We start from the raw sequence: 23,445 nt of genomic DNA, 5'->3' as shown, positions 1-23,445 counted from the left end.
TCATCTGCAAAGACCCTATTTCCAAACAAGGTCCCACTCACAGGTACTGGGGGTTAGGACTTCAACATCTCCGGGGAGAACGCAGTTCAACTCATAACACCTACCATTATCTGAAATCACCTTATTCATTTGTTTACCTGTTTATTGTCAAATTCTCTCCTCAAGAATATAAACTATTAGAGCAGTTCACCAGTGTATCCTCCCAGACCTAAATGAGTGGCTGGCACATAGCAGGTCTTCAATAAATATTTGTTGAATTGATGACAATGTGTTGATTATTCACAATCCCTCAGGCACTACACGTACTGACTGTCATATATTCTCCGAGCAGCGGAGCACACAGAGAGTTTACTACGTGCCGGACATCCCTCTTTGTGCTTCATATTATTAGTTCATTTAATCATCACACTTCCCTATGTGATGTACATTATTATTCTTATTTTAATCGTTTCTCTTGTTTTTTCTTTTTTGGCCATGCCGCGCAGCATGTGGGACCTTGGTTCCCCAACCAAGGATCGAACCCATGTCCCCTGAGGTGGAAGCACGGAGTCCTAACCACTGGACCACCAGGCAATTCCCTATTAATCTCATTTTACAATATGAAAACAAGGTACAGAGTGGTTGAATAACTTGCTCAAGGTCAGGATTGGTAAATGATAAAGACAGACTGCCAAACGCACAGTTGTCATCTCTATAGGCCCTACCTCTCCAGAAGCCCTTTACGTCTCTACGCCTTTCTGAGATGGTTTTAGTGGCAGCCACACAGTAAGAAATGTAGGACTATGAATCCGCCACACGAGGCCTAGGTGAAAATGCTTTGAGGATGATTCCACCCATCTCCTCTAGAGGGGGTCTCATGCTGAAAGATCCAAGAGGAATAAGGGTTGTAAAGACCATCTCTAATTAGCAATACCAGGAGAAAATCAATCTAGTCCCACATATTACATGTGATGCTAATTATAGGAGGATCGTACACATTTAAAATATTAATAGGAAAGTCACTTCTGGAAGTGGGAACAACTTTCTAAGCAATATAAGTCATCAAGAAAAAAAGCAGATTTGAATTCATAAAAACATAAAACGTCTGCACATCTGAAAAGCACCTTAGTTAAACAGGCCATTCATACAAATTAATGAAACATACTGAGAAAAATACTAAGAACCTAATAGACAAATGAGCAAAGGACACAAACGAATTTCACAAAAGAGGAAAACCTTCACAAAAGAGTCAATATTTACAAGTAACCAATGATACCTCAACTAAAATAACAAGGAAGTGCCATTTTTTTGCCCTCGTTCCTCAACTATATGATACCTAATACTGGCCAAGGCATCGTGAAATAGGCTCTCTCATACATTACTGGAGGTAGAATATAATTATGTGCAACCACTTTGGAAAACAATTGCTAACGTTAATCAAGAGACCTGAAATAGCCAAACTCAGTAATCCCAGTTGTGACGTTCCATCATTAGGAAACAGTAAGCTCTTCACTGCAGCATTATTGTAATCACCAAAACTGGAAGCAATGGAACTTTCCAGCAACTAAGAAACACATTAAGGTAGCGCACTTGATGCAGTGTAATGCAGTCATGAGAATGACAATTACAAAAACTGTATAGCAACATGGGAAAATATTTATTATGTAATGTTAAAGTTTAAAAGCAGGATACAAAAACTGCATATAGATTACAAACATAAATACAACCTTGTTAAAATACATAGGGAAAAAAACATCGTAATGGAAAACATAAAAATTATAGTGTGGTGAGATTATGGGTAATTTCCTGACACTATTGCCCTAACTTCCTGTATTGTTATATTTTCTTTCTGTAAAGAGTTCAATTTTGCTGTAAATGAATTATAGGCTTATTGTTAAAAAAAATCTAACAATACAAACTTGTGTGAAGTAGAAGTCTCTGTCCCGTTGTTCAGTGAAGGACAGTGCCTGCTGTACATCATTTCATATAACATAACATTTAACATGTCATGTTATATACCACATATGTTAACGTTGTTTTTTGTACAAATGGAATCGTATCATGTTTACTGCCTATAACTTTTCTTATTTCAATTGATAATCATCTCTTGCCTCAATTCATGCAAAACCTCCCAACTGGTCTCCCTCTTTCTACCCTTGCCCTCCTTCAGACCATTCTCAAACTAGTCAAATGAACCAAGAAAAAGTAAGTTACTTCATTCTTTCTAATGGTTGCATAGTATTCTGCTGAATGAACAATACCATAATTTATTTAAACAATCCCTATTACTGAAGGAAATTTAGCCATGAACTTTCTTTGATCACTTGCATATCTATGAGGAAAATTCCTAGAAAGAAATTTTATGAATCAAAGACTATGAACATTTAAATTTTTGAAAGACATTCCCAAACTGACCTCCAAAAAGATTATGCTAGTTTATGCATGGAGTTCCCCAACTGCTCATCAACACTCGATGTTATCAACTGGTTCAGCCTTTACAATCTCATAAATGAGAAATGCTGCCTGACTTGTTTGATTTTCACCGACTTAAGTACAAGTAAAATGAAATATCTTTTAATTTTTTCAATCAACCATTTGTTTTTCTGAGAGCTTTTTCATATTCTTTGCCCATTTCATTACTGGCCTATCGGTATTTTTATTGATTGAATAGACTTCTGTATATTAAGAAAATTTACCTTCTTTCTTATGAGCTGCAACTATTTTCCATATTTTTCTTTTGTAACTTTTTTTTACAGTGTCTTTGATAGTTCAGAAAGTTTTAATTTTTGAGTAAAATTCAGTATTTTCCTTTTCAGCTTCTGATTTTCATGTCATGCTTAGACCTTCTCTACTTCAAGATTATAAAAAATAATCACTCATGCTTTCATCTAGTACCTTTAATCATTGTATTTTTGACACTGAAATTTGTGACTAACTTGGTATAAAAAGTGAAGGAGAGGATTCAGCTCACCACCATTTACGTGGCTTTTTGGTCCCACCCATCACTTATTAAGTAGTTCATTTCCCCACTGATTTGAAATACTAGCTTTATCACATACTAAATCCTCCTGTATACTTGGTCTATTTTTTTTTTTTTTTTTTTCTTTTTGCGGTACGCGGGCCTCTCACTGCTGTGGTCCCTCCCGTTGCGGAGCACAGGCTCCGGACGCGCAGGCTCAGCAGCCATGGCTCACGGGCCCAGCCGCTCCGCGGCACGTGGGATCCTCCCGGATCGGGGCACGAACCCGCGTCCCCTGCAATGGCAGGCGGACCCTCAACCACTGCGCCACCAGGGAAGCCCTGGTCTATTTTTGAACTCTATTCTGTTCCATTGATATTCCTGCACCAAGACAAAAATGGTTGAGTTTTATAATTTCATAATACGTTTCAATATCTGAAGTGTTCGGCTTTCCCTAATTATAATTGAAATTTTAAAATATAAAATGAAACAATAAAGTTTACCTCCTCACTTTCCCCTCCAAGTGTGTCTACCACTCTCTCGGGCGCCCAGCTCTCCCAACGAGAAACTTTAAAAACTGACACAGCAGTGAATAATGAAAGTGGCTCCGCTCAGAAGTGACAAATCTGAAGCAAAGTCACTGCATTAAAAAACGGGAGAGTGTCCTGACTCCCCCCCAACTCGGCCCTTCCACTTCCCCTCGCAACATCAGCCCGCCGGCCGACGCCTGCCGCGATTCCCAGCTCAGCCTCTAGAGGGGGCAGCCAGTCGGAAGCGAGTGGATCAGGATTGACTCCCACAGCAGCTGCAGCCGTCGTGACGTCACGTCCGGTCACGGCGGAAGTCCTCCGCTGGCCGATCGGGAAGTAGCTGAAGGCTGGGCGATGGCAGTCCTGGAGGCTCCGCGCCCGGACAGACCCGAGGCCACAGTGCCCCCGCGGTAGGCCGGACCAGGGTGGCGGGCTCCGGGTCCCGAGATGAAGAGCGTCGGGGGCTGATCCGCTACCTTAGAAGGGAACCTGGGAACCCTCACGGCCCCTATTGCAGACCCTCCCTGACTTTGAGCTGTAAACTGCCTTTGCCGGGGCTGACCCGGAAGCAGGTCCGCCTGGTATCCTACCGCTCCTACAGGGAACGGTGCGGGCGGAGATTTTACCCTTTCACCATAATAGTAAGGCTGGTGGTAGCCCCGGGCCGGGGGTTCAAGGCCGCCGATTCTCCCTAACATCGTCTCCTTTCCACCGCCGCAGGGATGGAGGGGTCTAAGACATCCAGCAGCACCATGCAGGTGAGCTTCGTGTGTCAGCGCTGCAGCCAGCCCCTGAAACTGGACACGAGCTTCAAGATCCTGGACCGTGTCACCATCCAGGAGCTCACAGGTCAGCGAGACCCTTAGAAAGAGGGTGGTCAAGATCGTTGAAAGTGGGCAGCTTTGGAGATGAAGGTCTTAAAGACTGCACATAGCCTGCCACAGACACGCCTTGTGAGCCTCAGAAGTCGCGTCGTCTCTCTGGCTTCTTGTTTTCTTATCGAGAACATAAAAGAATTTTGACACTGTGTGCTTCTGAGAGCTTTCTATAGCAAGGAAAGGTCCTTAGTTTTCTGCTTCTGTTGTTTCAGAGTAAAGGAATATGTACATTTAAAAATAAATGGCAATTGTTGAGGACTTGCCATATACCAAGTGCGTTACATGCATTACTTTTAACCCCTGTGGAGTAGTACAGTTATACTCGCCTATGGAGTAGTAGTAAAATTATCATTTTATCCATGAGGAATTGAGGCTTAGAGAGGTTAAGTGACTCACCCAGTGGCCAACAGCTGATAAGTAGAGGAACAGAGTCTCAAAGTCCCAAGAAGTGAGATGAAGCTAGAAAAAAAGAAAAGACTGAATAGACAGTTAAAATAAGCTCATGGGTCTAGAGTCAACCTGCTTAGATTTAAATCCTGTCATTTACTAGCTGAATGACTTTTTTAGACGCGCAGGCTCAGCGGCCATGGCTCATGGGCCCAGCCGCTCCGCAGCATGTGGGATCCTCCCAGACCAGGGCACGAACCCGCGTCCCCTGCATCGGCAGGCAGGCTCTCAACCACTGCACCACCAGGGAAGCCCTGAATGACTTTTTGCAAGTTACTTCACCTCTCTTGACCCTGGTCTCTTGGTTTTCTTTATCTGTAAAATGTAAAACAATCTCAAGGTAGTTGTAAGGATCAAATATGACAAAGACCATAAATACTTAAGAATATGCTGGGGAAAAGTACTCAATAAATATTAACTATTATTATTAATACCTGATTTTTCTTTTCTGAGGGGGATTATCTCTTTAATATATTTTAAACTTTATTAGAAAAATTTCAAACATACAGTCAAGAGAATAGCGTAGTTGTATCCATCATCCAGCTTCAACAATTAGCTACATCCTGCCATTCTTGTTTTCTCTATACCTCCATTCACCTCCCATCTCCACTCAATTACTTTGCTCTTTACTTCCTTTTTTTTTAAGGTAAATTGTCATGAATTGACAATTTTTAATTGTCAAGTTTTTTGGGTTTTGGCCATGCCATGCAGCATGTGGGATGTTAGTACCCCAACCAGGGCTGGAACCCGTGCCCACTGCAGTGGAAGTGTGGAGTCCTAACCACTGGACCGCCAGGGAAGTCCCTAATTGTCAAGATTTATACATTACACATCTTAGCTTCTTTTTTTGGCTATGCCACGCAGCCTGTGGGATGTGGGATCTTAGTTCCCCAACCAGGGATTGAATCTGGGCCCTTGGCAGTGAGAGCACGGAGTGCTAACCACTGGACCACCAGGGAATTCCCCTTAGTTGTATGTCTTTGACAAATGTATGCACTCATGTAACTTAGATCTCCATTGTGATATAGAAAGCTTTCATCTTCACAGAAAGTTCTCTCATGTTCCTTCCCACTTATTCTGAGGGAAAGGGGATATTAACTTTTGTTATGGAAAACTTCAAAGTTTATGATGAACCCCCATGTTACTCATCACTGAGCTTCAACAGTTATCCATACAGGGACTTCCCTGGTGGCTCAGTGGTTAAGAATCCACCGCCAATGTAGGGAACACGGGTTGTAGCCCTGGTTTGGGAAGTCCCACATGCCACGGAGTGACTAAGCCCGTGTGCCACAACTACTGAGCCTGCGCTCTAGAGCCTGCGAACCACAACTGCTGAGCCCACGTGCAGCATCTACTGAAGCCCGCGTGCCTAGAGCCCATGCTCCACAGCAAGAGAAGCCACTGCAATGAGAAGCCCGCGCGCCACAGCAAAGAATAGCCCCCACTCGCCGCAACTAGAGAAAGCCCACGCACAGCAACGAAGACCCAACACAGCCAAAAATTAATTAATTAATTAATTAATTTTTAAAAATTATCCATCCATATTTAATCATGTTTTCATCTACAGCCCCATCCATTCCCCTCCCACCCCAAATTATTTAGAAGCAAATCCCAAACATATAAATACCATAAATATTTTAGTAAGTATTTTTGGAAGGTAAGGTGTCTTTTAAAGATATAATCATACCATTATACTGGAAAAAATTTAACAATCCCTTAATCCGATTTAATGGGTGTAAGGGAAAAAAGACAACAGATTCTTCTTTGTATAAATTGTACTTTAAGAAAAAGGTGGAGGATATTTCTGATTCTTATACTGTCGTACATGCTTCTGCTCTGAGAAGACCCTGAAAGCTTCGATATTTTCCTTGCTCTTAGCTCCATTACTTGCCACAGCCCAGGTGAAACCAGGAGAGACCCAGGAGGAAGAGGCTAACTCAGGAGAGGTATGAAAACACTGGAATGTGAAGTGGATTTCTGCAGGGTACTTGGTGCTCTTAGAGCCCCCAGATGTTTTGGATCTCTGGTTAACATGAGACATTCTGCATGATCAGGCCACTGTGGATCATTGGAGACACAGAAGTTGCACCTGAGGTCACAGGGTTGCTGAATGAGGCATCCATTCAAAAATGTGAACAGAGGCTCTTCTTTATTTGAAGTGGAATTATAAGCCATTTTGGTGGGAGATGGGATGACCTGGATACACAGGTCATCCCAGGGCATTCCTGGTTTACCTGGTGTTGTCCTAGCTAATTATTAATATCCACTCCTCTCTAGTCCCAAAAGTATCTTGGACATTGAATTGTGTGATTACACTAGCTAGAGAGGGTTGTCAGTGTTAGAGAATGTGTAATTTTTTTAAACGTAATAACATGAGTGATAATTTTCATTGTCAGAGATCAATGTCATAAGATTTTGATCACATATAAATTATATCAAAGTATGGAAAACATGAAGTATCTACTTTGTTCTATGCCATGGTAAACTTCATTGCAGTCTGCTCTGGCTTTTTCCTTGTGCCATGATTTAGGGCATTCTCTCCCCTACCTTGACTGGTAAATGCAAATATAATAGAGTATAACATAGTTAGGAAATGCTGTTCCCCACACAAAATCAAATGGGACTTGGGGTTTGTCTGTACCAAGGGTCCTTTCATAGTGCAAGTATCCAAGGATTGGCTATATAACACCCATTTCTTAAGTCTCTGTGGTTTCTCAAGTCTTGTGGTTATTAATCAAGGGTAAAGCCAAATAGTTCTGAGGCCATTGGGGAAATAGACTCCACCTCTAAGCTGCCAGGATTCTAATGCTCTCTTATTTCCTCCCCAGGAGCCATTTATTGAAACTCGCCAGGATGGTGTCTCTCGCAGATTCATCCCCCCAGCCAGGTGCCTACTACTCCTCAGCCCCCTGTTCCTTGCTAAAGGCCAGTAGAATTTTAATTAAACCCAGAATTGAGACCTGGAGCCAGGTGATGAAGATGAATCATCACGTAGCCTTTTGGCTCTTCCAGAAAAGACATATTCCCTGATACCTGGCCCATCACTTTCCAGTATTGATTGAGTTTTTCCTGTAGCCATTCACACAGTGGGAAAGGACAATATCTCTCATGATGAAGAATTGAGAAAAGTTGAGAGCGTGATTGACTAATAAAAGAGATGGGCCCTTGAAAAGTTTTAAGATAGCAAATGTTGTTAGATGTTCAGGTTCTTAGTTATTGATGCATGTGAAGGTGGCTGGCAAGGGGTGTAATATTAAGAAATGGTCTTTCCTGATTCTCCTTCCTTTTCCACCATAGACACACACATATCAGTTTTTGATGCCCCGTCTCCCCCCTTAGTCCATCCAGGCCAACCTTCGTGCTGCATGTCCCTGTGGAAGACCAGCATGGCCTTCCCTTGGGAGAGAGGTACCCTTGGGAGGTCAGTCGGGCTAGGAGTGGGTATGTGCCTTGAGGCCCCTCAGCCAGTGCTTGAGAGTCTCTGCCACTGGCACTGCAGTAGGTGGAGGAGGCCTCTCTACTCCCTCATGTGGCCCGTGGGCGGGGGGCTGTCTGCAGGATGATGTCTACAGAAAGTGCCAACAGCTTCACTCTGATCGGGGAGGCATCCGACGGCGGCACCATGGAGAATCTCAGCCGAAGACTGAAGGCAAGTCTGCCTCATTCTGGTGTCAGGCAGTGGGCCTGGCTGGTAGAGGGGGTATCTGGGCAGGTAGCATAGGGCAGGCCCTACCCTGACTCTCTCACACTTCCAGGTCACTGGGGACCTTTTCGACATCATGTCAGGCCAGACAGATGTGGATCACCCACTGTGTGAGGAATGCACAGATACTCTTTTAGACCAGCTGGACACTCAGCTCAATGTCACTGAAAATGAGTGTCAGAACTACAAGTGAGTACCTCCAGAGCCTGGGCTCGGGAATGGAGCTCTGAATCTTAGAGCTCTCACTGCTCTGGGGCTGCGTGGCCCTTACCCAAGGGCTGTGCTCCACTCAGATAAAAGGAATAACAGGTTCCCTCTGGTAAGCATTCCCTGCCTGTGTCCTTGGCAGACGCTGCTTGGAAATCTTAGAGCAAATGAATGAAGATGACAGCGAGCAGCTCCAGATGGAGCTAAAGGAGCTGGCATTAGAGGAGGAGAGGCTGATCCAAGAGCTGGAAGATGTGGAAAAGAACCGTCAGGTAGTGGCAGAAAATCTCGAGAAGGTCCAGGCTGAGGCTGAGAGGTTGGATCAGGAGGAAGCTCAGTGAGTGATCACCCTGTTCTTCTGTCTTCCTGCCCTCAAGGCTCCAGGAGCGGAAATGGCTCCTAGCTGAATGTGTCTGATTAGTTTGTAAACAGCAGTGAGCTGTCATTCAGCAGCATGTCTGCTCTGGATCCTGCATATTGTTTCCAGGCCCTGTTTCTAGAAGTTGGTGGGGAGGATTACGTATGAAGGGTCAGCATGATTAAGTGGCAAAAGCGTTGGTTAAATAGAGAGCCGAGAACCAGGCCTCTAGTCACAGCTCTGTCCTGTAGGGACCAGGGCTCATTTGGGTAAGTCAGCCACTGAACCCGGCATCCTCCTCTGGAAAGATGAGCCTGTTGGCCTATGTTCGTTCTTTTCCAGCTCAAAAATTTCATTGGTGCTCTTGACCTGAGAGAACCCTCTGTCTAGTGGAGGAGACAGTGTCCACAGTAACTAAGGGTGGGGAAGTGAAAGACATTGAACAAAGTAAATTTTTTCATGGGATAGTGTAACAAGTTCCATTAGAAATGATGTATACTAACCATTTAAAAGTCAATAAGGGGGCTTGCCTGGTGGTGCAGTGGTTGAGAGTCCGCCTGCCAATGCAGGGGACACGGGTTCGTGCCCTGGTCCGGGAAGATCCCACATGCCGCCGAGTGGCTGGGCCCATGAGCCTGCTTCCCGGAGCCCTGGTCCGGGAAGATCCCACATGGCCGCTGAGCCTGCACGTCCGAAGCCTGTGCTCTGCAACGGGAGAGGCCACAACAGAAGCCCGCGTACCGCACACACATAAAAAAAAGTCAATAAGGATATAGAGGTGAAGTGATAGACGCTCAATTATGGCCAATTCAGGGAAGAAACCACCATTGACTAACTCACCTTGTTTCTGGAAAAGATCCGAAATCCAAGAGGCGTCTGGTCCTGGTTTGGGAGAGTCCTGTTTTCCTCCCCGTTTTCTATATGTATGGGCAGCTGGAATTTGAGACATTTCTGTCCCTCCCAGGCAAAACATCTAGGGCAAGTATGTTCCTTTGAGTGGGATCTTTGCCAAACGTAAAAGATGCTGTAACTAGAAGTGACCATAATCACTAGAAGAAATCATTAAGGGGGGTGGTGGGAGAGAAATTTTAGCCCCCAAACAGCCTTTAATGGTCACCTTGGCTGTTCACAGGTATCAGAGGGAATATAGTGAATTTAAACGACAACAGCTAGAACTGGATGATGAGCTGAAGAGTGTAGAAAACCAGATGCGTTATGCCCAGATGCAGCTGGACAAGCTGAAGAAAACCAACGTCTTTAACGCAACCTTCCACATTTGGTAATGAGGGTTGGAGGGTGAGGAGCGTCTGGGAAGCACCACAACCTGGACGTTAGCTGCTGGCCACTACACCAGGGTGCCCACCTCCCATGGAATGGGGGTCTGTGTCATTTTCACCCCATCTAGGTTTCTCTCACTCCTTGTGATGGGATAGGCACAATCAGGGGATTGGAATTCTAGAGCTTGGTGACTTCCATTCTTCCAAGGAAAGGGAGAGATTGGAGCTCTCCAGCTACGTGAAAATCTGGTCATCTGCCTGGTGCTGATTTCTTGCCCCCCCCCCCGGGTCATTTGTTTATTCATTTATTTGACACTTTATCCATTTCAAATGGTACCTTTTGAGCATCTACTGCGTGGTGGCACTGTGCTAAGCACTAGGAAGGCAACAGCAAGCAATACGTTTTGCTTGAGCGAGATGGCTCGGTAACAGGCACTTGTAATACACTGTGGTCATGGTGAGCCCTGGGTGCTGTGAGAACACATAAGGGCACTTTACCCAATTTGAGGAGGCTGCATGGAACGATTCCCCCAGAGGAAGTTGATGTTTAAGCTGAGATATGGAGTATAAGTCTGCAGAGGAGGGGGGTTGTTCCTGGCAGAGAGAACATCACGTGCAAAGAAACAGAGGAAAGTGGGAGTGCTAATCTCCCACTGAACTGAACGGAGCTTATTGTGACGAGATTGAGGGTGAAGCAGAGAATGACAGGATATGAAACTGGAGCGTTACCAATTCCTAAAGGATCTTGTAGGCCTCATTAAGGATATGGACTTTGTCCAAAAGGCAGTGGGAGCCACTGAAGCATTTTAGTCAGGAAAGTGACATAAGTACAGTTGCATTTGTGAATGATGGCTTTACCTGTCATGTGAGAAATGACTTGGGGTAAGAGGGCAAGACTGTTGGTAAGGAAACTTGCCAGTAGGAATCTGAACAGGAGAGGGTAGAGTCGTCGCATTGAGCCTGAAGAGAAGTGGACAGATTTAAGAGGTTTAGGAGGTAGAATCAACAGAGCTTGGTGGTGTTGGGGGGAAGGGAGCTGAGAGAGAGAGCATTCAAGGATGACGCCCAGGTTTCTACTTGGGCGTCTGAGCAGCAGGGAGAAAGATGATGACTCCCGTTTTAGACATGTATTTAAAGTACCAAGTAGGGCTTGGATATATGAATCTGGAGATAAGGAGAGAGATTTCTGCCAGGTTCTAGGTGAGAGCAGGAAATTTCAGAATTTGCTAAGTTTTAAATTCTATCTGTGTTTTTCCCTGCCCTTCTCCTGTAGGCACAGTGGACAGTTTGGCACAATCAATAACTTCAGACTGGGTCGCCTGCCCAGTGTTCCCGTGGAATGGAATGAGATTAACGCGGCTTGGGGCCAGACAGTGTTGCTGCTCCATGCCCTGGCCAATAAGATGGGTCTGAAATTTCAGAGGTAAGAAATGTAGTCCTTTCTTGAGTGTGGTGTGTCTGTGATATAATCTGTATCTCCCACCTGGTACTCTTGTCCACTGTGGAAAGAGCCCTTGCTCCCAACAAACTGGGAGTATTCTGTCCATGGAGACTGTCTGCTTCTGGTTTTCCCCTCACCACAGGCCCTTTACAATGATTGAGCAGTTCTTGAACTGCACGACCACAGCAGTGGTCCCCAACTTCCTGTCTCCATAACCTTAGTGTTCCTAAAGCTGTTTTTCAGTTTTTGTTTCTAAATCTAAACCAGGACATGCATGCATCCATAAAAGGCCCCCAGATAATTATCTCATAAATGTGGTTTGTTCAGGAAACAAAACCTTTTAAACATGGAGCCCGTGGGGAGGTGAGAGAGGAGTGGAAATAATAATAGAGGCCCTTGGGTAGCTGAAGACTGAAAATCACTGGGTTATAACATCCCGGTAATCACTTTAGGAGGAGTCCTATTTCCATCTCTGTCTGCATCTCCATTTTAGGTATCGACTTGTTCCCTATGGAAACCATTCGTATCTGGAGTCTCTGACAGACAAATCTAAGGTACCCAGGAAGGTCCATTTTCACTGGAATACAGAATCCTTGTACCTCCTAACGAAATGGTTTAGTTTTGATAATGGCATTATTTAGCTTCTTTCTGAGACTGAGATATCTCATGTTGAGCCAATGTCTGGTTCAATGTCCTGTCTAGTTCAGGATTAGCTCTTTGGGGCCTGTAGAGAAAATTAAATTTTACAGTTTGTTGAGAAGAGATATGGGCAGATCAGAGGAGAATATGTGCACCAGGATGGGGAAGGCATCACTGTGCGGTAGATGTTTAACACATTTCCACTGATGGTGAAACAGTTTTAGGTGCATCGTTATTTGCCCAAGGTTACTGTTGCCAGTGGAATACAGACATAACATGACTTGAGAGATTGATAGGATTGGGACCAATCTCCGGTAACCTGTGTTAGGGCCACAGCTATAGCCAGCTCTCTTTTCTCGGGCAGGAGCTGCCATTGTACTGTTCTGGGGGGCTGCGGTTTTTCTGGGACAACAAGTTTGACCATGCAATGGTGGCTTTCCTGGACTGTGTGCAGCAGTTCAAAGAAGAGGTTGAGAAAGGCGAGACACGTTTTTGCCTTCCTTACAGGTCAGTATCCCCCGGTGCTGAATGAACCTAGAGTAGGACCAGAGTGCGCAGAATGGAAGGGACAGTAAGAATGGAGGCAAAACTAGTACATGCAGTGGGAAAGCAGAAAATGGAGTAAAGATCCCATTGACACTGATGGGCAGAGACTGGTGCGACACTGCAAACAGGACGGAGTGTAACCACCTGGTCCCTGGAGAAAAAGAAGGTTGACTTAGATGGAGTGGGGGATTTTCTTGCTGCCGAGCTCAAGCCTGCTCTCCAATTTCAGGGAGGTTTTTCCCTTACACCCTTGGAAATATACAGGAATGCTTCCTTTGATCAAATGTTGTAGGAGCCCAGAGATGGACGGACACCTCAGTTAAGAGAGTAAGGCCGAGCTGCTTCCATCACCCCAGAACAAAGCATTTCTTTTCTTCTGCCTCCCTTCTCTCCCCATAAGTGAGGAATGCCTAGGAAAACAGTGAGGAGTACTGTGACCGTCACTTACCCTCTGCTCCAGGCTTCTCATCTGTTTGGGTGTGTGTCTTGTCCCTGTACTCCGCAATGACAATGAGGCTCTTGTGACAGCCTTCCTGATATTGGGCTTTCAAGCAAATCCAAAATACACTACCATTCCTTGCCAAGAGTCCTTTAGTAGATAAAATGACGTGAATGGTCCCATGATCAAGTCCCTGCCCATTTGCCTGAACTGACTTAACTCGGATCTCAGTTACTAATGAGTTCTGCTGTGTTCATTTGCAGGATGGATGTGGAGAAAGGCAAGATTGAAGACACAGGAGGCAGCGGTGGCTCCTATTCCATCAAAACCCAGTTTAACTCTGAGGAACAGTGGACAAAAGCTCTCAAGTTCATGCTGACGAATCTTAAGTGGGGTCTTGCTTGGGTATCCTCACAGTTTTATAACAAATGACTTTCTTTTTTTTCCTTAGGGGTTTGTTTGCCTTAAAGGCTTTAAATTTTGTTTTGTTTGCAAAAAAAATTAAAAAGTGTTAAATTAAATTCGGGTACTATTAAACAGCACATGTTTACAATACCAAAAAAGAAAAAAAAGCCACAAAAGCCACTTTATTTTAAAATATAACAGATACTTTCCAGAGCTACAACATGCCATGTATAGCAACTGGCCTTTGTCACAGTTTTGACTTTTAACCCCATGCCTTCCTTTCCCTTTGTCCCCGCAAAACGACTAATTTAAGTTTGCTTTTTTTTTTTTAAACTGAGTTGAATTGAGATTGATGTGTTTTCACTGGATTTTCTCTCTCTCAACTTCCTGCACTTAGAATATGAAATAGAAACTTTTGTCTCCACTGAGACTACAAGATGTGTGAGATGCACAGTTGGATAACGTGAGAAAATGACATGTAAGCTTTGGTCACCATGTGATGTGATCAGAAGCTTGAAATTTAACACTTCTCACTTGGTTCTAGTACTGAATGCCTGCTCTGCTCTGTGTTAGAGATATGACATTGTGTTTGATACTGTTTGGGACCTTATGGAGAGATTTAATTATTTGTAATAAAAGATTTACTGCAGTCTGATAACTGCCCAGAGGTGCACTGTTGGGTTTTTCTTTAACTAGAATAGAGTACTTTGTATTCTGGGAGAATCGAGTTCAAATGCAGGTATGTGGAAAGTCTGTTGAAACATGTTTAGAGATGGGTGTTAGTTTTTTAAAAAGACTCTAATGAAAAGTAGACAGCTGTAGAGAAAGCCCTATTTGTGTAGCTCTCAGTAACAGAACAGAGATGTTTAACTTTAAGGGGAAAATAAAGGCTACCTCCTTGATGCTCACTCAAGGTCACCCAGATGGTCTCAGTTTTTGAGCCCCTGGTTAATACTAATCTCCATGTGTGATGTTCTCCCTTAATGAAATGAACAGTTAAGAGGAAAGCCATAAATATCTTGTTAAACAAAAATAAACTAATTTCACTGATATTCTAATATCTTGTCTCAGCTCTTGGACATTTTCAGTCTGGTACGACGAAAAGGACACGCTTATTCACCTTAACTCTTTCTCTGATGCAGAAAAATAAGCATCAGGTTGGAATATAAAACACAGCTCAGAAGATACTTGGAACTTCTGTACACTGAGTATGAAAGTAAGGAAAGGGAGAGATGAGTGCAGTGATAGAAGGCTGTTTATTTGGGGCGGATTCCGCCTGCCTCATGTGTTGGAGAAGTCTGCAGCCCTCAGTGGTCTGGCCACCAGGTGGGGAGGAACAGGCCTCTGTCGACCTGGAGTGCTGGCTCCCACACCGTGAGTCAGGATTGCATAAGAGAGTTTGGCAATGCTCTCCAAGGCGATGCCAGTGATGCTTTGCAAATGCCCCACAACCTTCAGAAAGAGAGACAGATTTCTTATTACTAAATAAACATGTGTTAGTGCACAGACACACTGCTGTTTTCTCAAGCCAAACGTAAATTTTTTCATTTCTCTGAGCTTACAGAGAAGATTAAATCCAGATCCCAGCGTTTGCCAATGGCCAAATTACACTAGGATACCTTTGCCCTGATAGTGTTAGCATGGAAAGTTTCTGGTAGACATTTCCCTCTGCTGGAGATAAGTTTTGTGAAATATGAGAGGGATATTTGGGTCTTGACATTTTTTCTGTTTGGGAGGATACACTTAACTGGACTTTAACATAGTAGCAGATTATCATCATAATGGGAAATGAACAAGCTGAACTTGGGCCTCCATTTCCAGTTTCATAAGAGGAAAACTGGAGAACATTTTTCAGTCCCACCGTAGTTTTCTCCCTCCCAAATCCTGCTCATTCATCCTAATCCTGGGTCTTGGCGCTTACCTTTTATAGTTTGTCTTCTGTTTTCCTTTAACTGAGGGGAGAATGCTTTCTATTAAATGAATTCTGACCATGCTGGTCCTGCTCAGTGGTGCATACCTGGCTCCAACACTCATGGTTTTGGATGAAAGCACTTGCTGCAATGATTCCTACTGCCAACAGCATGAAGTCTTCCTTCACGGAAATAAACTTTTCCCTAAGTGATTAAAACCATATTAATTTTGGAGCTAGAATGACACTTGATCTTCCAAATCCTAGGGTTATGGGACTTCAACTATGAGTTGTTTATGTTGATCATGGAATTTTTATAGATGGAAAGAAATGGTCAAATAATAGCTAATTGATTCCCTCTTCCAACCTCCCCCAACTCAACGGATTAAAACATGAGCCTCCTGTCTGAATGGTTTACGGACCTTTTGTTGTTCCATCTGTCTCCCTAACAAACGTAACTGTGAGGCTTTTTACCAGTCTGACTTTACAGTAATCAAACACTTTTGTCCAAGTTGCAACCCTGGGACTGGCTTTTTTTTCCTAAGTGGCTATAAAAGCAGTTCAGTAATCTCAAATTATAAGCAGCTATAAAAGAAGAACTAGGAATGAAAGTATGTTAATTACTAGAAGTCATCTAAATTTTAAAAGTAAAAGCCTTTAGGGTTTTGCTGATTGGGCTCAGTCACCCATCCAAACAACATATTGGATGTTAATTAGGACAAGATAACCCATGCAGGTTATCTGTGGACTGGGTGCCTCGCTAGGTAAATTCCATTTCCCAAGTTCTTGTGGTGTGTTACTGACTCCCTGTTTCTGGAAGGAGCTGCCTTACCCTTGCAGCTGACTGGGTGTGGAGTTCTCGATTGAAGCCCTCAGCAGGCTCTCGTATACAGGTTCATGGAGAAGATAGACTAGGTCAAGTAGGGTCAGGCAGGTTGCATACAGCTGTGTGGCCGGCACCAAACAGCCATTGTATCCTAGATGGAGTACGCGCATGGTAAAGAGCATTATGTACCTCTTCTCTGATCATAATCACAGTTGTCATGTGACACAGAGCTGTTGAGCTGCTAATGTGCTTCCTGGTTGCTATGTTCTACTGTAAGAAACCTCTGTAGCTGGAGGTCGATTTTAAAGGACAGAGGGAGAGGTAGAAAAACCTCCAGCTACAGTATATATACAACTGGAGCGTATTTGTTTGTTCCCCTCTTATCTCATGCCTCTCTACAAAGTCAACTCTTTGATGCTGCAATAAGAGAGTGCTTAGTGAGGCCAAATAGAAGCCAGGTGCCGAGACTGGTGTTTGTTTCCCTGACAAGTACTAGAGGAAACTACTTTCCTCAGTCAATGCGCGCTTCCTGCTGCTCCTCATTGGCAGGTTCTGCCCACTGCCCTCAAACCCCTAGGCACATTCTTACTGCCTTCTATGGAAGCCTCCAACCCACATGCCCGACACACTTAATAAAGTACCTAAAACCTCTAAGAGCATCTCCACATATACCAGGGGAGTAGGCAGATTGATTTGGAAGTTCAGGGACTTCAAAACATCAAGCTCTGACTCCAGCAGTTCTTCTTTAGTGTGTAGATACCCTAGAGCCTGGAGGAAATTCAGGACTGTAACGTTGCTGATTATCTGAGCAAAGAAAACCAAAATAGAGTGAAACGGAGAGCAGGGTGTCAGAATAGAGGTCATGCATCTTGGCATAGTAAACAAAGCCCTTCACAATCCAGTCCATGCCTTTATCTCATCTTCTCTCTTGGTAATTCCCCCTTACACTCTACACTTGTCATATAGAATTACTTGCACTCCCCAAACCCACATGCTCTCCAAGCCTCTGCACATGCTCTTTCCTGTATCTGGATCTCCCTCCTCACCCCCAACACTCCCACTGCTCTCCTTACCTCTTCTCCCTCTTTCCTTAGGATCCACCCATCTCCCCCACCCTCCCCTTCAAGGAGTCATTTTCTCTATTGGTTAAAGTGCACGTACCAGGGACTTCCCTGGTGGCGCAGTGGTTGAGAATCTGCTTTCCAATGCAGGGGACGCGGGTTGGATCCCTGGTCAGGGAGCTAGGTCCCACATGCGTGTGGCAACTAAGAGTTTGTATGCCACAACTAAGGAGCTGGTGAGCCGCAACTAAGGAGCCCGCCTGCCACAACTAACTAAGACCTGGCACAACCAAAATAAATAAATAAATAAAAATAAAATAAAGTGCATTACCAAAAATCCTACAGCTAACATCACTTGCAATGGTGAAATATTGAATGCTTTCTCCCTGAGATTGTGAAAAAGCAAAGATGTCTGCCCTCACCATTTGTATTCAACTTATACTAGAGGGTACAGGCAGTGAAACATTCTCGGATAACAATTAAAAGAATAATGCATTACTGTAAGTTAATAGAAGAAAAGAGTTATTAAAAATGTTTGATTAATCTCAAAGAAAGGCAGAACTGAGAGAAGCTTATCTCTAGAGGGGAGTGGAGACAGAGGTTAACAACAGGTGGAAGATAATGAATAAATGTTCTGTTGTTTGTTCCCCCAAAAATGTCATTTCCTCTAAATACACTTCCTTGACTCTCCAAGGCTGATGAGGTATATTCAGAGCCCTCTGTATTTACACTGATCAGAACACTTGCTCACATTATTTGCCTGTGTGTCTTCTCCCGTTAGGTAATAAATTCCTTGAGAGCACAGACACTATTTTTACTCTTGTAGCCATGGCACCTAGTGCAGCATCTGGCCATAAAAGACAATAAATATTTGTTGAATAAATGATACGATACAGACATCGCATAGTGATGTGGAAACATTTTATCCTTTATAAATGTAATAGTTTGCCTTTCATGCTAATAGGTATGTTGGCAATTCAGGCAGCTTAACTGTCCTTGAGTCCAAGGGGAGGAAAGGTGACCTGTATCAATGATGGCATCCGTCCAGCAATTACACTTTGGGAACAGAACCTCAGACTATTTATAACTGCTTCTGTGTGACTCGTGTGTGTGTGTGTGTGTGTGTGTGTGTGTGTGTGTGTGTGTTTAGGAGGTATGCTTAGGAAGCATACTTACGCTCTGGCATTTCTGCATGAGTAGTATCCCCTAGCCTAGGAGTGGGTTTCTCAAAGCCACCTTTGGATGAACTGGTTTCTCTCTAACACTCAGGTGCCCATGCGCAACCCCAGCTCCTTACTTTGTAGTGGAAGGAGAGTTTGCTTGCCAGCTGAACACATGACACAAGACGCAGGATAAACTTGTTGCAAAGCTGCTCTTTCAGAGTCCTCCAGTTCTGAGGCCCTGCCTTCTCTCTCAGCTGGAGTGTGGCTTGCCTGCAGATGTTCTCTGCCTGCTTAACCATAAACCTATAAAGAAGGGAAAGGGGAAAGGAAACAATCCACACTCCAACTAAATGGAGTTTGTGCTTCAACCCATGTTACATCTTATCCTCTCCAATATCAATCGCTGGCTAAAAAATTTTACATTTGCAAGAAAAAGAGGGTGCAAACCAGGTCTCATGGTAAGGGGCAACTAGCATTTTTTTTTTTTAAGGTCTGGGCACATTAGGCATTCTGAGAGGTACCCCTCACAAAGGCCTTATGCTCAGGGCTTTACCTTTCTAGGATTTCTACAGCCTGGTAGCTCGCGGATTTCTCCAGACACCATTGTTCAGACAGGAGAAAAACAAACTCTGCCAAAACAGGAAAGAAGAGCTTAATTCACAAGGTGCAACCAAAACGACTCTGTGAACTCTTGGCGTTGTGTAAAAGCCATGATGGGGCCCAGGGAAGAGGGTCAGGAGGTGAGAAAGATGAGACGGAAACAACCCAAGCTGAACCTGTTTCCCTTTGTTGCCAATAGGCAAATGAGAGGCATGAAAAGGAGGCTGACTGCGTGCAAAAACAAAGGCTTACTGAGCCCCCTGAGGGCCCCTTGAGCCTTCCTATGGGTCTCAGCTGATAAAAGGCTTGGCCAGCTACACACAAACAAACCAGCTGGTCTAGTTGGCCTTTACACCATGCTGGGAACCTCCAGCTTCAAGAGAGATTTTGGAAGGATAAAAACCCTAACCCCTATATTCTGTTTTCAGTGGAATGTTGATAGGAACAGAAAGGTCCCTCCTGGAGCTTTGATATTCTTTATAACACTGTTTGTTTAGTAACCACCCACTGGAGAACTCCCATTGCTTTACAAACACAATTCACCTTACAGCTGGACACCACTTCTCCACCACCAGTTTGTTGGGTAAGTCTGTGGTGGCTGAGCCTCTCCCCAGGAGCAAGTTTGTTACTCTGAAGTGGCTTGTTTGGAAGCAACATCCCCTAAATCAGGGAGCACAGCCCAACTTGGGTGGGGGAAGTCATTGGGAAGGTGGGAAGGGTAAGATACCTTGGCAACATTTTAGGCTGCCTGTGTTTCTCTTTGAAAGAACAGCCCCAGATAGAGTTCTATTTAGTTAGCAATGTCATTAGAGGGTGGAAACAAGGATAAACGTTGGTTCTCGAAGCTCCTGCAGAACTAGGAACTCTTAGCATTGATCAGCAAAGAGCTACATACAGTCAAATTTCCATTACCGTGTGTCGTCAGAGAAAATCTGACTTAGAGGGGAAAAAATCTATAAAAGTTAAGCTAGCACACGACAGTTTAACAATCTACTTGACACAGGTCACACATAGATACATGTACAAAACCTTATCATTACAGAGGCCAAAGCTCTGCTAACAGTGTCCAATGAAGAAGATAATTAGTTTAAGCAATTAAGCAAAGTATCCTAGAACACATAATGTGCGTTATTAGCCACTCCTTTTTTTTGCTGGAACTTAGGTTTTATTTCTTTGTTTTCGTGTGTGTGTGTGTGTATAGTTGTTTGGTTTTATTTTGTTTTTGATCTGAATCATCTGGGCGATTGTTTCTATTTTCCATTTTAATTTGCCAAGAAAACAGTTTGGGTTAGGTGGAATGGAGGAGGGTTACACCTCTCTCTTGCTACTGGCTCCACCTCTGTACAAACATACTCAGATCTATTAACTAAAAGACCCTCCCCTTCTGTTCTCTTAAGCTAGGGCTCTATCTCTCTAGCTTCCATGACTGTGACATTTCTTGAAAGCCTAGCTTACACCTGCTGCTTCCACTTCATCATTCACTCCCTAATGTTCTGCAATCTGGCTTCTACTTTTTACAACCTGCTGAAATGATTGTCTCAAAGGTCAGAAAATACAACCAAATTGTTAAATATCATGGCCCTCTTGCAATCGTCATTCCTGGTGTTTATATCTGTGAAGTATCTGAAATTGCTGACCATGAAACTCTCCTCTTGCTTCTAAAGGTCTCTAGGTTCTGTTCCTAACTCCCCAAGCATTCCATCTGTTTCCTTCATGACTCTTCCTCCTACTCCGCTTTCCTGAACACAAAATGTCTCCCAAGGAACTGTACTAGACCCGCTTCTCTTCTTTCCCTCTAGGAGCTCATCCTGTGCCACAGTTTCAACAGTATCATTATGGAGAGGACTCCCAAACCCTTATCTCTAGTCTGACCTCTCTTCTGACTTACTCTTTAAACAGCCTGCTAGAAACCTTCCTCTAGATGTCCCACAAGCACTTGAAACTCAGGAGATCTCAAACCAAAGCTATTTTCTTTCCCAAACAAGTCACATTTCCTCCCGTTTTATTTATTTTAATGTATGTGTGTGTTTCTCTTAATGGCACCCCTATATTTCTAGGCTCAACCCTTTGGCATAGTCATCTTCGCCTGCTTCACTTCTTAAAATTCATCCATTGCAGAACCCTAGATTTTACCTCTGAAATGGTTTTAATCCATCCTCCCTTGTCATTCCCTCTGCCTTATCACCTAAAAAACTACTCACACAGACTCCACTGGTCTTCCTACCTCCCATCTCTCTCTACTCCAGTCCATCCTTTACATCACAGCCAAAATAATTTTTTCTAAGGCAAAGGTTACAGTTATATCACTCCCATATGAAAAAAAAAAAAGACAGGGCTTCCCTGGTGGCGCAGTGGTTGAGAGTCCGCCTGCCGGTGCAGGGGACACGGGTTCGTGCCCCGGCCCGGGAAGATCCCACACGCCGCGGAGCGGCTGGGCCCGTGAGCCATGGCCACTGAGCCTGCGTGTCCGGAGCCTGTGCTCCGCAACGGGAGAGGCCACAACGGTGAGAGGCCCGCGTACCACAAAAAAGAAAAAAAAAAAAAAGACAAAAACAAAAAACCTCAGTGCTGGGCTTCCCTGGTGGCGCAGTGGTTGAGAGTCCGCCTGCCGATGCAGGGGAAACGGATTCGTGCCCCGGTCTGGGAGGGTCCCACATGCCGCGGAGCGGCTGGGCCCGTGAGCCATGGCCGCTGAGCCTGCGCGTCCGGAGCCTGTGCTCCGCAACGGGAGAGGCCACAGCAGTGAGAGGCCCACGTACCGCAAAAAAAAAAAAAAAACCTCAGTGCTTTCTTGTTTTCCTATTAAGTCAGGTATAAACTCCTCACTTTGGCATTCAAAGTTCCACGTGGAACGTCTCCAAACCACTTTCTGGTCTGCATTTCAACTACTCTTCCACAGCCTCTGGCCAACCTGGATGACATGGTACCCACATTCACCCAAAATGTCCCTATTTCCATAGCTTGACTCATGTTATCCCCTTTTAGTAGAACCACGGTCCCGGGAGTTCCCTGGTGGTCTAGTGGTTAGGATTCGGCGCTTTCACTGCGGAGGCCTGGGTTCAATCCCTGGATGGGGAACTCCCACAAGCCGCCCGGCAAGGCCAAAAAAAAAAAAAAAAAAAGAGAGAAAGAGACACGGTAAAAAGGAAGGAAAGAAGGAAGGATGGGAGGAAGACGGTCCATATCCACCACCCTCACCAGCCAAAATGTTATCCTTCCTTCAGGGTCTACCTCAAATGCCACGGTGCCTGGAGGACTCCTTAATTCATCCTACCCCCAACTCACTCCATCTCTCCTTTCAATCCCCATAAAAGCTTGTTCAACCTGGTATGTCACTTATCTAACCATACTTGTACCTAGTCATTTGCAGATTTGTCCTAATATCCTCCAAAGATTATATACATGGTTTGAAAGCGGGGACTAGATCTCTCGTTCATCTTTCTAACCCAGGAAGCAGGGAGAATAAGTACTCTACACGTGTTGAAATCAAGGGTAGGGTGCTGGTGAGACTTGCTCATCACTGTACCCCCAGCGCCTGGCAAAGAGTAGGTACTAACGAAACTTATCTGAATGAATAAGGGACACTGAATCTCAAGGTCGGTGCCTCAAAGAGAGGTGCCCCAGTCTCCCATAAGCCCAGCTCCCCGGCCTGCATCCCCACCCACGATCCGGGTCTCTCTGAAGCTGCCCATCCGGCCCGCAGCCTCCTGCACGGCTTGCTCATTCTGCTGGGCCAAGTGGAGCAGACCGTCTTCGATTGTGTCTGTGGCAACAGCTCCAAACTGAAAGTCACTGAGAGAGGCCAATCTTGGCCTCACAGGTCGGTCCATTTTCAGAACCTTGTTTGTTGCCCCGGACGTCTCACTGGATCCGTCCCCCTTAGCTTCCCTTCAGAGTCTTCTGCCACACCCTGGATTCTTCGTCCCCTTCCGTGTGCTTGTCCTCGTGGCCTCAAGTCGGAGGAAAACTCATTTCCCAGCGCAGCCTCGAGCCTTTCACAGCCTTTTCCCCAACGGACGCGGACCCTTCAGCCAATCGGAAAGCACGGCCTCTTCCCGCCCGCCCCGCCCTTTCCCTT

At 44.7% G+C, this 23,445-nt stretch overlaps 2 protein-coding genes across 3 annotated transcripts; one reads left to right on the top strand and one right to left on the bottom strand.

Annotated features, from left to right (window-relative positions):
- Positions 1 to 4,188: 4,188 nt before the first annotated feature.
- Positions 4,189 to 14,866, top strand: BECN1 (beclin 1). 2 transcript variants are annotated; one of them, XM_082603634.1, is made up of 12 exons: positions 4,189 to 4,317; positions 6,672 to 6,739; positions 7,622 to 7,680; positions 8,133 to 8,201; positions 8,352 to 8,442; positions 8,549 to 8,685; positions 8,846 to 9,040; positions 10,194 to 10,340; positions 11,612 to 11,761; positions 12,273 to 12,333; positions 12,783 to 12,925; positions 13,667 to 14,866. In XM_082603634.1, the coding sequence occupies exons 1-12, from the start codon at positions 4,191 to 4,193 to the stop codon at positions 13,833 to 13,835; spliced, it is 1,416 nt and encodes a 471-aa protein (XP_082459760.1). In that variant the 5' UTR covers positions 4,189 to 4,190; the 3' UTR covers positions 13,836 to 14,866. The 2 variants fall into 2 exon arrangements, with proteins under 2 accessions (XP_082459760.1, XP_082459761.1); XM_082603635.1 differs by lacking the exon at positions 8,133 to 8,201.
- Positions 14,867 to 14,955: 89 nt separating this feature from the next.
- On the bottom strand, positions 14,956 to 23,300 carry CNTD1 (cyclin N-terminal domain containing 1). The gene is made up of 7 exons (XM_082604579.1): positions 23,029 to 23,300; positions 19,321 to 19,396; positions 18,902 to 19,070; positions 17,185 to 17,347; positions 16,550 to 16,694; positions 15,826 to 15,922; positions 14,956 to 15,260 (listed from the first exon to the last, which is right to left on the bottom strand). The coding sequence occupies exons 1-7, from the start codon at positions 23,195 to 23,197 to the stop codon at positions 15,090 to 15,092; spliced, it is 990 nt and encodes a 329-aa protein (XP_082460705.1). The 5' UTR covers positions 23,198 to 23,300; the 3' UTR covers positions 14,956 to 15,089.
- Positions 23,301 to 23,445: the final 145 nt, after the last annotated feature.

The sequence above is a fragment of the Mesoplodon mirus genome (genome assembly GCF_964341445.2).
Source record: "Mesoplodon mirus genome assembly, chromosome: 18".
NCBI lineage: Eukaryota > Metazoa > Chordata > Mammalia > Artiodactyla > Ziphiidae > Mesoplodon > Mesoplodon mirus.
Note: the sequence above shows the minus strand (reverse complement) of the source record. Positions and strands in the feature narration are given on the sequence as shown.

Coding starts and splice junctions, on each gene's coding strand:
- CNTD1 (XM_082604579.1), bottom strand. CDS start 23,197: ATGGACCGACCTGTGAGGCCAAGATTGGCCTCTCTCAGTGACTTTCAG. Junction 15,923..16,549: donor ACACCCAGTCAGCTGCAAGG/GTAAGGCAGCTC, acceptor TTAATCACTTAG/GGAAAAGTTTATTTCCGTGA. Junction 15,261..15,825: donor ACCATGAGTGTTGGAGCCAG/GTATGCACCACT, acceptor CTCTTTCTGAAG/GTTGTGGGGCATTTGCAAAG.
- BECN1 (XM_082603634.1), top strand. CDS start 4,191: ATGGAGGGGTCTAAGACATCCAGCAGCACCATGCAGGTGAGCTTCGTG. Junction 6,740..7,621: donor AAGAGGCTAACTCAGGAGAG/GTATGAAAACAC, acceptor TTTCCTCCCCAG/GAGCCATTTATTGAAACTCG. Junction 10,341..11,611: donor AACGCAACCTTCCACATTTG/GTAATGAGGGTT, acceptor CTTCTCCTGTAG/GCACAGTGGACAGTTTGGCA.